Genomic DNA, 17677 nt, shown 5'->3' with positions numbered 1-17677 from the left:
GTCACGTCATTTTTTTCCTTCACAGTAATTTTAGTTGCTTAAATTGAAAAACTACATAAATAAAACCTTTGTCCAGAGCAACGAAAAATTAGGCAGCTCTTTCATAGGTACCATGACTGAAGAGTGTTTGAATGCTTTTATTTCTCTTTAGCTATTCCATACTTTTCAAATTCAGTGCGTTTTTTATGTCTTTTCTAAACACTCATTTCATCTCATCTCATCCCAATTTCCTCAGGAACTACAGCTGCCCCCTGTGCCAGCAGGACCACAAGACCATATATTTCCATACAGCCTTGTATTTAAAAAATCTCTAATTCATCATTTACAAGCATAATTCCTTGTCAAGGAAACTGCTGTAATGGAGCTACAAACCCAAAAATCACTAGAGATCCTCTCTAAGGCCATGTAGAATAGAAGTGTGACAAAAGCTGCACAATCATTGTGAGAATATTTTAATGGGAGTGCAGGAAAGACAATATAATAATAATGTAATGATTTGTTTTCAAAAAATATAAGTTGGGGTAATGATATGTCAGAGATATATATAAGGAATTGAATTTGCTCTAAGTTCAAAGACCTCATCTTCACCCTGATAAAGAAACTAAGGAAATTAACTATTGGTGTTTTCTACTGGCATTTGTGAATGAAAAGGCAAATGTAATAGACCAATTATTTTTAATTCTCCTGTTCCAAAACTTGAATTTATCTGTATTATATCTACACTGACTCAAGGTGGTAAATGGTCATTGAAATTAGAGCAAACCAGGTGGAAGCTCTCTCTCAGTGATAAATTCCAGTCATGCTTTCAGGCTTCCCTAAAAATCCCCTACCATGCACACATCACTTCACCCAGGTTACAAAGCTGATGGAATGGTTACTAAATTTTCATTTATAACATCCTCCAGCAAAAGCTCGATAGGTTACTCCTTTCGGTGCTCAAAGAGAAAAAAAGGAAGGGGAAAAAAAAAAAAAAGATGAAAAGAAAAAGCCAAAACAGGAACACATTTTGTTAAATCACAGCAGCACAAAAATAATTGCACAGTACTGATTATGCAATTAAGTCAATTAAATTCTGTCAAGAATCAAAATTCCGAAGCATTTCATTACTAGAAATGTGCTAGATATAATCAAGTATCCCTTGCTCAGTGATATACATATTGCCTGGAGAATGAAGGCTATAGGGCCATAACTGTCAATACACAGTGTTCATGCATATATTCTTTATAGAAATATGTATTTATGGTAGAGGAGTCTAAGGACAACAGAAGAAATTTTTAAATCTTTCCTTACAGTGAGTTTCTCATCTAAAACGCTGCCCTTACTGGTGGCACCAGATATTTGTTATCAATCACTAAGACTTTCAGGCTTAACAGAAATCATTGACTTAACACTAATTAATGGTCTCCGGTTTCACTACTTTTCATATGAAAACCACTACCAGTGCCTGCAGGAGGAAAACAGGAGTTGAACAGACTTCAGCTGAACATTAAAAGCTTTTCCATGTAAGCATGTCAGCTGGAGGAACTCCTTCATCAAGCAGGGGAAACAATCTCCTGACAGAGAGGAGGGAATTGTAGGGAGCAGGAAATAAACTTGCAGGCTTACCTGGAATTATTAAGAGAGAAGGGAAGAAAACTACTCCTTGCCTGAGAGCTACTAGGCTTTGTTAGCTTTGGAGAACCTGCAGGGTGGAACAAACTTAGAGAGGAAGAACACTCAGGATCAGGAGCTGATCCTGAGTCAAACCAAGAGACCAGGAAAGGAGGTAACTGTGGAGCTGATCCAAATCCAAATTTGTGATGGAAAGTGAAAGACTTTCTGTGCAAACCAAAAGGAACTGTGCTTGTTTCAACCCACAGAGCTGCAACACTGCAAGCAAAGGTCCCTCCCTCTCTCAAGGATGAAGGTGTGCTTTTGGTCCTTTTGGTCAACCTGTCCAGCCCAGGTTGGGGCTAATTACCCGAGGGCTTGAGAAGATAAGACAAAATATAACCTGTCCAATCTGAGATGTCACCTCCCATCTTGGAGTTACATGGAGTAACTCCTCCAACTCATCTCCCTGGATGCCTTTTCCAGGCATGCCACCCTTCCAGGGAAGTCAGGAATGGCCTTTCCTGGCTCTTGCTCACCTTGCCCAGCTCCCCACAGGTGACAGGGCCACCAACAGACCCCAGGAGAGGGCATCACACCAGTACAAGGACACATAAGTGACCATGCCCAGAGCAGCTTCACAGCTCTGGCCTCTCCCAGAGATCATGGCAGGGAGCCACATGAGCTTCTTTTTCCCCAAAGAAAAGTTTTCTAATGGCTTTGAAAGACCCCATAAACCTGTGGTATCCACCATGTCCTGAGCAAGGCGCTTCACCACTTCATCACAAATGAAAACATCTCCCATTTCTTTCTTTGATCCCCCACCTGCTAGTCTTACTGCATCTACCAGGGTTTATTTGCTATTTTTTAAAGTTTGATGTTCTAATATTAAACACCCCATCTTGTGCATGATTTTACAGAAATCTCTAATATTTCCATTCTTTAAATTTAATTCTTCAAGGAATGAATGCTTTAGAGAGCCCTTTGAAGTCCATCACATCTGCTGTGTATTTAAGGCTTTAAAGCAGCATTAGCACATACATAAACAATTAATGACTGAGATCCTGTTTTCTTAAACATTTATACAACCCATAATTTTAAAACTGAATATTTTTCATGAGATTGGTGTATTTTCTAGTCATTAAAAATAACTGGCAGCTTCATATTTGACTTATGTCTGTGGAGGCCACCTTAGTAAAAATCATAGTGACAACAAAAACTTCAGCAGAAGGACAGCCCTGCCCTTCAGATTTCAGGTGAGCACTTACAAACCCAAGGACATTTGAAGCAGGAAAAAGGCATGGGGAATTCTTCATGCCAGTAAAGAAACAAATCTTCTGTGGTGATGCTCTAGTTTACTTCTGGGTTTATTCCCTGTAATTAAAAAGTGTCTGCCATTAAGATGCTTTATCCATTTGGGATCTTCCATTTCTGCTTGCTGAGAGGCAACACTCCCCCTTGCTCTGTCTGATCTGGAACACAATTAATTAAATTTAACTCTTAGCTGAACCAAAAGATGGTTCTAGCTGCCCCTTATACTGCTGCTTTCATGTAGTGGCCTGGGGAAATTCTAAATAAGTCATTTTTTTCATTCAAAAACAAGCAGAAAAAAAACACATACTCTCTTCAGAGCACCCTTTAGAAAAAGGAGCAAATACACCAAAGATAAAGGTCAGGAGAGTCACATGCTTGTGTTTAAGTGTCCAGAGTGCTGCAGACACACCGGCCATGCAAAGCAACAAAAACCAAATAAAAACATTCTAAATAACCATCTCTTTCCCCAAATATCTTGTAGCGTCTCTATGACCAAAGGTTAAAGAAGGAAAACACTAAAAATTGAAGTCTGCAACACTGTTTTCTCAGGGATATTAATTTATTAATGTAAGACATCATCACTGTCTTATATTTCATCTGAACCCAAAAAAAAATCATCTTAATTCTGGTTCTGCAGAAGAATTCTTGTTATGCAACCACAGGCTACAAAGACTGCATAGCCCACCTTCCTTTCCTTCAAGAACCTTTTCCCAAAAGCAGTTACATAAAATAATAAAAAATTAAATAGGTAACCTCTAACATGCCACTTCACAATTATAAGAGATATAAAAGTAAAGAGAGATAAAAAGTTAAAAAACATATCTCTACACAAATCAAAGCAAAGAACTTAAAAATTTAAACTTTGATTTCTGACCTCCCCAAATCAGATGATTTAACATTCCCAATTTATGGTGTTTGTGTGGGCACACAAAGGAAGGTCATCTTGCACTTGATATAAACTGGGCTCAGACAAGGTTCTGACATCTCAAAACTGAAGTCATACAAATGCATTCCCTAAACAGTTCCATGCAGCCAAGCTCCTGACAAAATAACAAATTCCTTGAATGGCTTCCCATACTGATGCACTAACACACAAAAAAAACAGAAGCAGACAAAATATTTAGTGTTTTTCTTAATGACACGGAATTAAAGAATGCCCCTATATAAAGAGATTATATTTCTCCAGCTTAAGAAGGCATCTTCCATTCATTCTCAGCTGTACCATTATTGAGAAAAGGGATGTTTTATCAAAAAAAATTATGAGAATTATCCAATTACACTTTCTGAAGGCCTCTGTAGGGAAGGCACCTTTAGAAACAGTTACAATATCCATGTGAAGTAATTTCTTATATATCAAGGGAAAGAAAATTACACCAAGCATATTGCAGTTGAGTTCACTGTTTCAGTAAAGAAAAAAGATTCATTCTATTTCAGGTATTTTTTGCTTCGGTTTTGGGTTTTTTGGGGGGATGATGTTTGCTTTGGGTTTGATTGGTTTATTTTAACATAGTGATCTAACTTTCTCATCTCCTTATAAAATTCCTCTAACTTCTCCAGACTGAATTACAATTCTTCTGCTCCAAAGCCAGTGCTGGGCTTTGTCACCTTTGCCAGATGCACTCTTTAGCCACTGTCACTTGGGGGAAAAAGAAGCACATTTGTTATAACATAATGTACAATTATTTACAGTCAGGCACAGCACAGAAGAACAATTCTCTGAGTCACAGGAAAAAAGAGGCAGTCGAAAAGCAAATAACAGTAAAAATATTTTAGAACAGTTCAAGGAGAATCCTTTTCTCATAAGTTATTGGATCTTAATTATACCCCAGGGTTAGCAGTCTCACATACTTGGCTGCATCAAGTACACACCAAGATGATCACTTTATTTGACTATTTTTGTGCTTTAAAACCACTTAATAATTCAGTAGCTCAGGGTTGAGACCATCACCATCTAAAGAGAATCATCAGCCCATGTAAGACCTGCACAGAGCTTTTCCAGCTCCAACTTTGCTTTTTCCTTTCTCCTTTTCTGCTCTCTCTTCTTTATATTGTACTCTTCAACACCATCTCCTTCATCTCTCCTCTCACTCCTTACTGGTACTTTACCCTTGGCATGAACACTACTGATACTATCCCTCCCTCCTTCACTGCTGGTTCAAGAGAGGGAAATATTTTGATTAGTCAGCTGCTGTAGGAAAAAATATAAGGTATAAAGTACAATACAGAAGGTATAACTATATTAGCACATTAAAAACACTGTTAATGCAAAAGCTCCAATTCACTCTTCTTCACTGAATTTTAAAGTATCTTCATTTCTGCACCTGAGGTTTCTTTGCAGTTGCCCCTGTGCTTGAGAGAAAAAATTACTTTCAGAAATTATTAGAGAGTTTACTACTGTGTAAAACAAACACATCTTACTCATGTTTTCTTCATCGTCTACATCCATTGTGAAATATCTTTGCTGGTTTCTTGGCTGGCGGAGATGGCTTCTGTCTGCAAAACAGGGAGGAGGGTATTAAGGCTTTAAGGTACCAACTTACTAGGTTTAAAACTTACTGTTAATAAGTTCAAAACATCCTTTAAAAGCAGCAGCCCAGGCCCTGGCTTAGCATTGGGCTGTTTGGGTAAATCCTGACCAAAACTGGATTTACCCAGCTGATCCCTCCTAAAACTGCAATGTTCATCAGTGACTGAAATAAGCAGCCCCAATCTGCCAAAGGCCAGTGGGATGATGAAGACCACAATGAGATTTCCCCACAATCTCCTCCAGGCTGAACAGCCAAGAGCTCTCAGCTGCTCCTCCTATGGCTTCCCCTCCAGACTCTTCACTTTGTTCACAGACTCCTTTGGACAATCCCTAACAGCTTCATGTTTTTTTTCCATTGTAGTTCTCAAACCTGTCCCTGGGACTCAAGGTGAGGTCATGCCAGCCCAGAGCAAAGCAGGACAATCTCCTCCCTTGCCCAAATGGCGATGCTGTGTGCTTGATGTCCCTCCTGGCTGCCAGGGAACTGCTGACTCCTGCTCAACTTGCCATCAAACAGGACCCCACAGGTCCCTTTCCACAGCACTGCTGTCCAGCCTCTCATTGCTCTCATGTCCTGGTCTATACACACTCAGAATCCAGCACAAGCCCTTCCTATGGATGGGGACTGTCCACCTCTAAAATTCATCAAGGTCTCTCTATAGGGCCCCTCTGCCCTCAAGGGAGTCAACAGCTCCTTCCAATTTAGCATTGGCAGCAAACGTATTTAGTATTCCTTTGATTCCTGCCTCCAGGCTGTTTATGAAGATGTTGAAGAGCACAGGGACAAGGACAGAGCCCTGTGCAACCCCACTAGGGACTGAACACACACCTGATGTCATCCCATCTACTTATAACCCCTTGTGCCCAACCCAAGACAGTCTGCATTACACAACATCAGCACACTCCACTGTAACAAGAGGAAATTAGCTGACTGTAATCAACAGGACTTGTAAATAATTATCACCTCAATTAGCACATCACACCAGCTCCAGTTACTCCTGCAGCACCACTTTGTACTCAAGGATTAAAGACTTGACAAATTGCTGGTTTAACTTCTACCAAGGAGATCAGTGAGCTCTCTGAGCCAAGCTAGAAGTGAAAAAAGCTGTAGAGCTGCCCCACACTTCCACACCATGCACAAACCCTCCTGAGGAGCTCAGTTATCAGCCTGGGCTCAGCACCTCACCCACAGCCTGAAGGAGAGAAAAGGCAAGCTCCTGCCTGCTAAAAGCAGAGGCAAACAGATACTCTACTTGCATTTTTTTAATCATTTTAGTAACTGTGCTGAAACAGATTCTGAAAGCAGCAAGGAAGATAAACAGCCAAAGATAGTTGATAGAAGAGCCCTAAGGCACCTAAGAGATGCAATCCTACAGTGTTACTGCAGCCAAATGACACTAACACTCTGTTTTAAGCTTTAACCACGTGTGTTTAAGAGTTAGACTACTCTTGGCAGATAAATAATGATCACTTTTTTTTCTAATCTTGTCTTTATAAAAAAAATGCATGAGTCCAGTTAGCAGCACTCACTCCTCCCTCCAGTCCCACAACTACACCAGCAGATCAGTCTGGTAAAGAACAGCAGAGTCACAGAACCACTAACTTCAAGACCTTCAAGATTAAGTCCACCCTGTGACTGAATATGAACATGTCCACTGAACCAAAGCATGAAATGTCTGTTTGCTTCCTGAGCAATTCCAGGGATGGTGATTCCACCACTTCACAAAGCTAAGCCTCCCTCACTCTAGCACTACAAGACTCTGTGTGTTTCATACAAGTAACTGATTTCCATTACAATTGACTTCTAACAACCACCCACTGCAAATCAAAAATACTTGGAAGAGAATGAATCGGCTATTTAAAGAGTGTGAAATGATGTGGATGTCCCAACCCCAGCACTGTTCAAGGCCAGGCTGGATAAGACCTTGAGTAACCTGGTGTAGTTGGAGGTGTCCCTGCCCACAGTTGATACTGCATGATCTGTAAGGTTCATTCCAATCCTTAACTTTCTACAATTCTGTGAATAATGTGTAAGGGACAATACTGAGCTGGGCAGACAGAATGAACGCAGTATACACACCTATCTTCCAAACTTCCTCCCACTGTAATCCATGGGTTTCTTTTTTTTTCCACCTGGCTTTCAAAGGTAGAGGATTTGATAATAAGAAAAAAGGTTTTTCAAATCCTGCCATATAAAATAGGACCTATTATGCCCTCAGAAAGACAGGGGAGATGTTTTCACCAAATGGACTCTGAGCCCAGGCTGCTCACTACAAAAAAAGCTTCCTCTCCTGCCAAGGCATGCTTGATTATTCTGCAGTCATTAGTGATTCAGTTATCATTTCACTTTGAAGAAGGAACAGCATTACTGGTATCTTTGACCTTCCAAACTTTTATTCAAGCAGCAAAACTGCATAAATAAACACATTCCCTGCCTGTAAATAACCCATTTAGTAAAGTGACATTCAGGAACATCTCAGGTCCTACAGACACAAAGACACCTCACGAGGTCGGGTAATGGTCAGTGGCATCTGAGCAAGGACACCTTCCAAAAGGACTTCACTGAAGCTTGGACACCAAGCATGATAAAATCCTGAGTTTCATTTCTAAAATCCTGCTATAGGATAAGGGATACAACTACAGCAACACTCTCAGCACTGGAAAAAACTTTTGTTGGGGAAAAAAATATAAGAGTAAAGGAAAAAGCTTAATTGCTGTTCAGAGATTACCAAAGCTTTCAAGAACAGCAATAAGGAATCAGTGCCATAAATACAAAGGGATTTGGGTCAGTGTATTTACAGCAGGTTATGTGTGGAATGTGACTGTAGGAGAAGCCAGCTCCATGGCTACAGGGACTGTTTTCTCCCAGGTATACTGGTAAAATAAATTGAGGGTTTGACTGCATGTTTGTTTTGTTCATAACACAGAGCAACAAACCTGCACTCAACTCTCCCCTAAATTCACTCACTGAAGCCAGGGGAATCTGCATAGCACACCCTGAAACGTTCTGACTAAAAAAACCTTTATTTTCCTAGACGCATTAAAAGCCAGCCATGCCAAACAGGAAAACAGTATCTACATGTATGCTAATTTAACTGGAGCCAGGAAAAAGTGAACTATTAATCCTCTCCTGGTTTTAAAGTCTTTCATTCCTGTAGAGTATTCCCAAAGACAGAAAGAACATGAGAAGTACTTAAAAATGCAGCAGCAAACACAACAGAATATGCCTTTATTTCCACAGGAGACTACTTGAGAGATTTTTAGGTAAATGTTAGCTATAGCAAGTACACAGCACACGAGAACTTAGAGATAACCTGTTTTTCTTCTGAATACCCTAGGTATTGACTGCATGCAAAAAAGAGTTGTGAAAGACCTTAAGAGTTATCTTGGTTTATTCTCATTACTGAGAAAAAACCTAAATATGTCATGAAAGGGAAATTTAGCAGCTAACAACACTTTACATTCAGCAAATGGCATATATGGAAAAAATCCCATTAACCTGAGAGATGACACGGAGCTGTTAGAAAACAGCCTAAGTCAGAAAGCTGCAGTTTTAGCAAGTTCCATATTTGTTCAAAAGTCCTCTCCTTCCAAACTTTGAAAGTCAAGTGAAATAAAACATTGGGAAATGGATTTGCTCAAAATATTTCTGACAAAATGGATTTCTTATGAATCCAAAGTGCAAACACTGAAGCTGCACTTAGCAAAGAGGTTCAAACCTCACCTGAAAAGCACATTTACAACACCACCAAGTCGTTTGTTCCAGCATTTAAGTGCAGCAATTAAAGCCCTACCTTTCCTTTCAGATCTCTTCATCCTCCTGCGCTTCCCGTGCGCTCGCGCCACGCTGCAGAGGCTCCCCATGCCCAGAGCCGTGGCTTGATGTGATGCCATGCACCCCTGGCACCTGTGCCACCCCTCACCCCTTCCCAAAGCCCAGCAAGCTGTTCCCAAAAGGAGGGTTATCCCTGGGCTTCCTCTCCCAGCCCTGGAAGCCTGTTGTTCACTGATGCACAGCCCAGTGAACAACACGAGCAGAGGATGCAGCTCACCCCTACCCACTGCCAGAGGCACATGTGACAATTAACCCTTTGTCACACAAGGGGCAAGGAAGGACAGTGCTCTGAGAAGGACTAGATCAAAGGCATCCTTACTCCTAGGTGTGGAAAGGCACAATTAATTTTATTTTCCTATTAATAAAGGAGGGCAACTCTTCAGTCTTGTAGCTCAGAAACAAGGAGAGACATAAGCAAGGAAATATTTGTACAGCCCAGGGCATGAAACAAGATGCTTTCAGCATCCTTTACAATCATTTCTCAGGTTCCTACTTCATCCAGTGCCTCAAAAGGCACAGAATGCAGTTGGAAATAGCAGGAATACATAAATATGCCCATCTCAAATATACTTTAGTCACAGATTTTCCATACAAGGGTTTCTATCAGGCCTGACCAAGAGGCCTCCCATTGTCAACATTAACTTTTTTCTTTTATCCATTATCTTTTATCTATATTTTCCAGCTTTTTCATAAACTAAAAAGTAACATGTCACATTATGGGATAATCATCCTGTTTCCCCATCTGAGTGACCAACAAAGATATGTTGATCCTGTAGACCCTACAGCATCAGCAGCACAGGCTGAGGATATTTTATGGATATGTAGAGGATATTTTACGATATTTAGGTAATTTGATGTTTTCAATATATTTTAGATATTCAGATTATTTGAGGATATTTTAGGACATGTAGATCATCAGTACAGGCTGAGGGTTGCAGCTACCCTTTAATCCTGCCCTCAGGTTAAACCTCACAGGACAAAAAAGCACTTTGCAGCAGGGAATGCCTGCAGGGGCAAGCTCCAGTCTGTTACTGCAGTGATGAGACCTCTCTGACCAGACACCTCCAGCTGCTCTCAGACCTTTATTTCCCAGTACATCAGGAACACAGCACATGACTGAATCTAGATGATCTCTGGTACATGACTGACATGCACCATCCTATTTTGACAACTATCCAGGCTGGCATTTTGTGAAAAACATTGCCACTGGCATCTTGAAGTAGGAATACTTCACTAACCAAGCCCAACATGCCCCAGCTCACCAGTGGAACTGGGCTGATGTGCTAACAGGGAGCTCTACCTGCTGGCACTCATTCCCAGATCCCAGATAGCAGCTTTTACATCTCCAGACTGCGATGGAAAGCACAGACTGAGTGACTGTAATTATTTCTGTCTGAAGCCTAAGCACTAAAAGCTTCCAATTTCCCCACTACAAAGGAACTGAAGTTCTACTTCAGCATCCATGTTATTAGACACTACTTCTCATTCTGAGAATGAAGAAAGAGTAAGAGGATTATTTGAGCTCAGTTTACACTGAATTTAGAAAGAAGAACTAACCATGGAGGAACAAGCCAGAGTCATGGCACAGTCACATGATCACCACTAAGAAGATCAGGAGGAAATGAGTCCCATCGAAGAGCAACTCCCAAAACTAGTGCTGTGCCTAATTTGGTGTGCTAATTAACTGTTTCTGCATGCTAATTAACAGTTTCAGGCCCAGTTTCACATTTCAATACACAGTAAGCTGTGTGTGGCAGACCAAGGACATGGAGAGCGAGGTATCTACATCTACACAGCTCTGAAGGAACAGCAACACCGACAAAGAGAGAAAGGGAAAAAACACCCCTTAGGGGGATGAGAATTCATTCTGCATCTTTGAGAAAACAGCACAATTTGTAAAATGCAAAGAGCAGCCTGTGCAACTACTGAGTCTTTTACCATAATTCCTTCAGCTGCTCAAACTTTCCCCACCTTGTTCTCAGCACAGCAAAGATTGAGATACATAGAAATGTGTATTTCTCCTTCCTTTTGAGGGAAGAGTTGCTCCATTAGCTATCTGAAGTCAAAAGTGATTTTGCTTTTAATAATTACTTTATCTGCCCTAACCTGTCAGAGATTTGATTCACAAAATTTGGTGTAAAGACTGAAAAGAGACTTCTTCAGGTCACCTTTGTAGCTCCTAACTCTACCAACCCCTGCTCCTCAAGGCAGTGACTCTGGGCTATGACACTCAGGAAGGAGGCCTAGGACAAGGTCTTGAAGGATGACAGCTTTGAAGAGAGAAAAAGCTCTCTAAAATCTGACTATTGGCTAAAGAACATACTCAGTGCCCTTGGGAGAGAAACTTGGTGACCTGCTGCAGGGGTAACATTAGTAACAGTTTCAGGAAATAAAAAATATCATAGTACTAAACCACAGAGAGTGGTTTGAGCTGGAAGGGACCTTAAAGTTCACTTCTTTCCAGCTCCTGCCATGGGCAGGGACACCTTCCACTATCCCAGGTTGCTCCAAGCCTATTCAACCTGCTCTTGAACAATGCTACTGATGGGGCAGCCACAGCTTCTCTGGGCTTCACCACCCTCACAGAAAAAAAAAATTCCTTTTAACTTCTAATCTAAATCTATCCTAGCTTAAAACTATTTCCTCCTCTTTTATCACTATCTGCCCACATGAAAAGTAACTCTTCCCCTTTTTATAATCTCCCTTCAGGTACTGGAAGGTCACAGTGAGGTCTCCCAGAGCCTTCTCTTCTCCCAGGCTGAACTACCCTGTAATAACCAATCTGTAATATTCATGAAGTTAAATACTCAATATCCTTAAATATCTTATAATGTCCACATGATTAGACAAAAGGAGGTTGAAAACCAAGTGCAAGGAAGGAAGTGCTGCACACAGAACAAAACTATGGCATTCAGTGTTCCTGTGTGTGCTGGAAGCAGTAAATCCTATAATATCTTGTATTTCACAGATCTGACACCCACTGAGGCATCAAGGAGAAAATGGGCTGCCTTCTCTCCAAAGCAAAAGCAGTTCCCAGGTGGAATTTGGGACTTACCCATCTCCAATACTCCCATTTCACCTGCATCCCTGAACCACGAGTGCAGAGACACTAAACAACTCAAGCATATTCCACCCAAATTCCAGAGATAAACCAACCCAGGCAAGATCAGAAGCAACACAGCAAGACTGATGGAAAACTTCAGTGCCTCCTCAATTCTCCTTTTTAAACAGGTATCACATGAAAATCTCCAAGCACCAAAACATCCTTGAAATTCTCATTTACTTATAGATTTGGTGCCCATTATCAGTTTACTTTACGTACTCTTTGAAGAAATGCTCATACACTGTATTTTTTAAGTGCTTTTAAAGATTTTTTAAATTTTTTGCTCCCACAAGCAAGCTGGGTATTTTCAAGCACAAGGACAATATTAGAGGCCAACAGCAGTTTTTCTTTTAGTTTTGTGCACTTCAGCAAGAACAAATATAAATTAGCATCAACTGCTAGAATTAGTAGGAGCTAAAGTACATCCTGAGAAGCTGCTCTGCACAGGAAATTCCAGATCCAGAGCTGCTGGCTGCACACTGGGAGCCCCAAGAGCTCTGATATAACCCCATACTGGAGTTTATTGGTCGGCTTGGAGTCTGTTCCTCAGGTGATTAAATCCATCCTAACAGCACCATCTGCTGTTACAGAAATAATTGGGGTTGCATCTATTGATCCCTCAACCAAGGAAGTTGAGAGCTCTGCTCCCAATTAGAAATAACTTAGGAAATTCGCAGATTTATTCCTTCTTACCAGATTACTGTGAGGACTGCATGCCTCATTTTTAACTTTTTCCTTTTTTTTCTGAAGGACTCCTCAAGTATCTGCAATTGTCAGAAATGTATTTATGATGTGCTACCAAGGCAAAAGTTATAAGTATTCAGAGAGGAAAACTGAGTAGCCTGGACCTCCCAATAAGTAATATTAATATTTTCAACATCATTTAAAAGGTAATTGATACAGCTACCCAGTGCTAAGGAAAATAATAACTAATTGGAAGAAAAATCTAAAATAGTTTTAAAGGAGGTCAGAAGAGACTCAGATATCTTGAAGCTGTTTCATAAAAAGAAAAGAAATCAGTCATAGAGGTAGGCTGGTGTTTGGGATTAGGAGATACACTTACAATTTGGGCTTATTTCCTCTTTTCCCACCAAAATCAGTTATTAAGCTTTGCTCAAACACACTGCAAACTTTCAAGTCCTACACGCCAGCTCTGCCTATTTACTTTAATAAATAATTACTTTAATAATTAATATGCATTGGATACCAATTTGCAGCCAGAAGAGTAACCAAGTTTTTGTAATATCAACTTGTAAATCAATATCCTATTTTCAAGCTGCTGATCCAATAATTGTCAAAGGATTTAGAGTCCAAAAATAAATAAATGTTTTAGATAAAACAACAAAATACTAAATAAGTGTTCAAATACATTAAGTTTCTCCTCCTCCTAGTTATGAGCCAAATGCACCAGTCAGAAAACAGAGAATCCTGCTGCATGTTTGAAAATATAGTGTGCTTACCTTTTTAACTATTGGAGAGACATGCTGATTCTGCAACCTGCAAGAAGAGGAAATCCAGTCAATTGCTTGGTTCTTTAACAATTGGTGCATTACAAATAACAACTCCTGACCTCAAAAAGGGACACATTTCTGATTCTCTAAAAATAAACAGTCCATACTACAGATACACACTCTCAGAGCCAAGTCTTCTGTAACCCCTGACCATTCTGGACATTCCTGGTTGGAAAAAAAGAAAAATTTAAAAAGAAATCAAGACTCAAGATGTCTAATTCTGGATGTCAGAAAAAACATCCCTAAGGTACAAGCAGTTATGTAGCAGAACCCAATCTGCAATCTCTGCACCTTCTAGGAGAGAGGGTCAGCAAAAAAGTGGTAAATAATGGTGTAAAAACAAAATAAATATTTGTATTATCCCACCCAACTTATCCTGAATCCAAATCCAGAATTCTCATCTTGTTAGATTTTTTTTTTTAATTTAGATCTTTGGTTCTTATTTTTGGGGAATGACTTTAATCCATATAAAAGGCCCCTCATACAACAACCCCCTTTCCAAACACCACTTGCTTGATCCCACTGACATCAGGCTGCATTCTCCTGCAAAAGAGGAAAATCCCTCAACTGCCAGCAGTGGGGCAGAAAACAACTGGCAGATGTAGGGTAAAACACACACACACCACCACTTTTAAGGTCTCTTCCAACCTAAGGTCTCTTGCAACCCAAACCATTTTGTGATTCTGATTCTGAGGAGGATACAGGATAACAGGAATGCTGTGAGCAATTTTATTTCCACGAATAAGCACAGCTGTTGGACCAGGCACAGACAGCTTTAATTTAACACACCATCTCCTAATTCTAAAAAAACACTGAAGGGGCCATAGCAGTGTGAAGCTAAGACTATTCTAAAACAGTTCTAAATCACACAGCCCACGAGAGGGTGCTGGTACCCTGCAGAATCCTGCACTGAATTCAAGTTACACAGAGCATAGCTACACAACACAACCCAATAGCTGCACATCTCTTAGTCAAAAAGCAATCTGACATAATATTTAAAGTCCATAAACTAGCATATTGCATCAATTTGATCCCAGCTTTTAAGACATTTCAATTTCAACACTTCATAGTGGCATTTTCCTATAAAAATAAAAAGATTCATGTAAATACTACATTGGTCTTATGATAAAGCAGGAAAAATGCCCAGAATACTGAGTTCAGAGTCAAAGTCACAACCTTGTGTTCCCATACCCACAATAAAAAATTCCAAACTCTTGGAATATGAGCTATAAATTAAGTGTGATGTGAAAATGTATTTGGAGCAACAACCACCAAAAATGGGTTTTCAAAACAAGGTTTTGATAATTCTCTTCCTGTGTGAGCATTGCTTAAAGTTACAATTAATCCTGAGAAAACACACTGCTAATATTTTTTTATATTAGTATATCCTTGAGTTAATTTAGATTTCACGTTATCTTCCTTATACAGAACATTACTCCAGTTGATAATTCCCTAACTAATTAAAAACAACCCATGAAAATTGAGACTTTAAGTCCACCACTGATACCACAAGTCCTTACACATTGACAGCTGCAGAGAGTTTCACAGAGAAAGAACCAGCCAGGGTTAAGAACTAGGGAAAAAAGGCTTATCTTAGTAATTCTTTTTGTTATACTGTGAGCAGTAAAGACAGGTGGAGGAAAAACTGAGACTTGTAACACCTTAAACCAGTAAAAACTCTAAAAAGCAAAGAAAAGGAAATACCACTATGTTATAAAAGGCAGGAACAAAGCTCTGAACTACAGCATGTCCCACCTGGCTCTGTCCAGCGACAAATGGCTATTTTGGGGTTGTTCAAATCATGACATGCTTCCTCAAACCCTTCTGCAGGGAGACCCTGCCAGAAGGGGCTCCTCTAGGAGCTCAGCACTCTGCCACAGCATCTCCATACTGTTACCTTGAAAAAAATTCAATAAACCAACTCTGTGTCCCTTACTAGTGAGTTAATTTACCCTAAAAAGTTCAGAAACTTGTCCATGATTTCTCCCAGGGCAGCAAAGGATACTTGAGAATCGTCTGAAGAACACAGCATGATGGCTAATTAGGAATATTTTCAAATACTGACTTTTTAAAGATCAGCTGAAAATATTTCAAGGCAATGAGAATCACAACAGACATCTGAGGTAGCACCTCAAGACATAAAGCTGCAAAACCCACCCAAACACAAGGCAACAACCTGGAGGCACTCAGCACCACCCCTGTGGTCAGGATAAAAAAAAAAAAAAAAACAAAAAAAAAACAAAAAAAAAAACACTTACAACCTTTCTGTATTTACTTTCCTATTTATTTTACTTCTCACATGTTGAAAAAGCAAAGTAATCTGCTGAGGCATCTCAACTGCTGATGCATGTTTTTTCATACACCAGGCATGAGTCTCCACCATAAACTACAAATGCAGTTCAACAGCACAACTGCAGAATTGGGATTTCCTCTGAAAACATTTTCCATCTAAACATGAAGAAACAATTTGACATCTATGATGTACTTACTTCAGCTTATCCGTCTGAATCAAAGAAATAACAGCCCAAATCCAACCCACACTCCCTATAGCCCTTTTGAACTGCTCATTTAAAACTCTAAAGTAAATTAAGAAAGACTAGCAACTGAGCAGCACAAAGAAAAAAAATTATTGAAAAAAAGGACATGTATGTTGCAACTGGAAAAAGAAGTACAGTTTATTCACAATACAAGTTGTCAAATGCTTCTCTTTCCCTTGATATTAAACAAACTCTTTTGGAACTTACAAACAGGTACACAGGACACTGAAACAAAGTTCACTGACACTTCAAAAGCTATGAAAATTCAACAGCTATTAAGCAACAGGAATCCATGGATAAAATAAAAAAGAGAATGCTACTCCACCAAGTATTATCCAAGCTTTTACTGCAGCAAACAAACAAATGTTCATCATTTATTCTAAAACACACAATTATCCAAAAAATGTTAAGGAAGAAACACAGTAAAGTATTTTCCAAACATTCTCTCAGCAAAAATAATTTCACATATGTGCATAGTATCAGCAAGAAACTCTTCACTTCTAACTTTAAATTTTGCCATCTCCTATGCCTGAAAAATCATATTCACTAGTGTACTGGTACATTTGGCATCCTAAAGCCTCAATAATAAATTTTTATACTGAAACAACATTATTTCAAAACTAAAGGTTTTAATGCCACTCCTCTTTTCACAGGATCATCCCGTGGATAAGAGCAGTCACCTTAGAAGAGAAGGTGACTGAAGCCAAAGGAATCATTAACATGAGCAAAATTACCATAAATGTCTTCAGGGGAGCTTAGGCTTTAATCTTGTTGTTGATGTTTTCACTATAGCTAGTGTTTAAATATTTACATTACTCATTTAGCTGCTTTAAACATTAGTCAAACTGTAACAGTCCAAAAGTGCAACCTCCAGACTAAGCAGCAGCTTTTAAAAAGCAACAGAATTTAAGAAGCCAGTTGTAATTTCTCTGTTTGGTATTAGCAGCTTTTAGACAACAGCTAAAATAGAAAAGTAAGTTATTTTTTACTACAGAAAAATTGTGGACAAGAATTTAGGCTACAGGAGCAGCAGAGACAGGACAACGCACCCATCCCACCACACTGACCACTTCTGACACTGGAAGATGCCCCACTTTGGAGCAGATGTTGCTGCACCAACTTGATAAAACTGCTGGAAGCTCTTCTCAATGCTACAGTGATCAACCAGGGTTTTCACCTCAAAAAAACACCTGTAAAACTCCCTTTCATTTAAAAAAAAATACCTGTAAAACTTCCTTCAAGCTTGTTCTACATATGTGC

General features: G+C 39.6%; 1 protein-coding gene across 1 annotated transcript in view; it reads right to left on the bottom strand.

Moving 5' to 3' along the window:
• Positions 1 to 17677, bottom strand: part of ADARB1 (adenosine deaminase RNA specific B1) — a 67010-nt gene that overhangs the window by 34945 nt on the left and 14388 nt on the right. The window contains exons 2-3 of the mRNA XM_058809559.1: positions 13830 to 13866; positions 5323 to 5397 (exon numbers count right to left, since the gene is read on the bottom strand). Of these exons, the coding sequence (XP_058665542.1) occupies positions 5323 to 5350 (28 nt within the window). The 5' untranslated portion in view covers positions 5351 to 5397; positions 13830 to 13866. The remainder of the gene's footprint in view (positions 1 to 5322; positions 5398 to 13829; positions 13867 to 17677) is intronic.

This window comes from Ammospiza caudacuta, chromosome 8, assembly GCF_027887145.1.
Source record: "Ammospiza caudacuta isolate bAmmCau1 chromosome 8, bAmmCau1.pri, whole genome shotgun sequence".
NCBI lineage: Eukaryota > Metazoa > Chordata > Aves > Passeriformes > Passerellidae > Ammospiza > Ammospiza caudacuta.
Note: the sequence above shows the minus strand (reverse complement) of the source record. Positions and strands in the feature narration are given on the sequence as shown.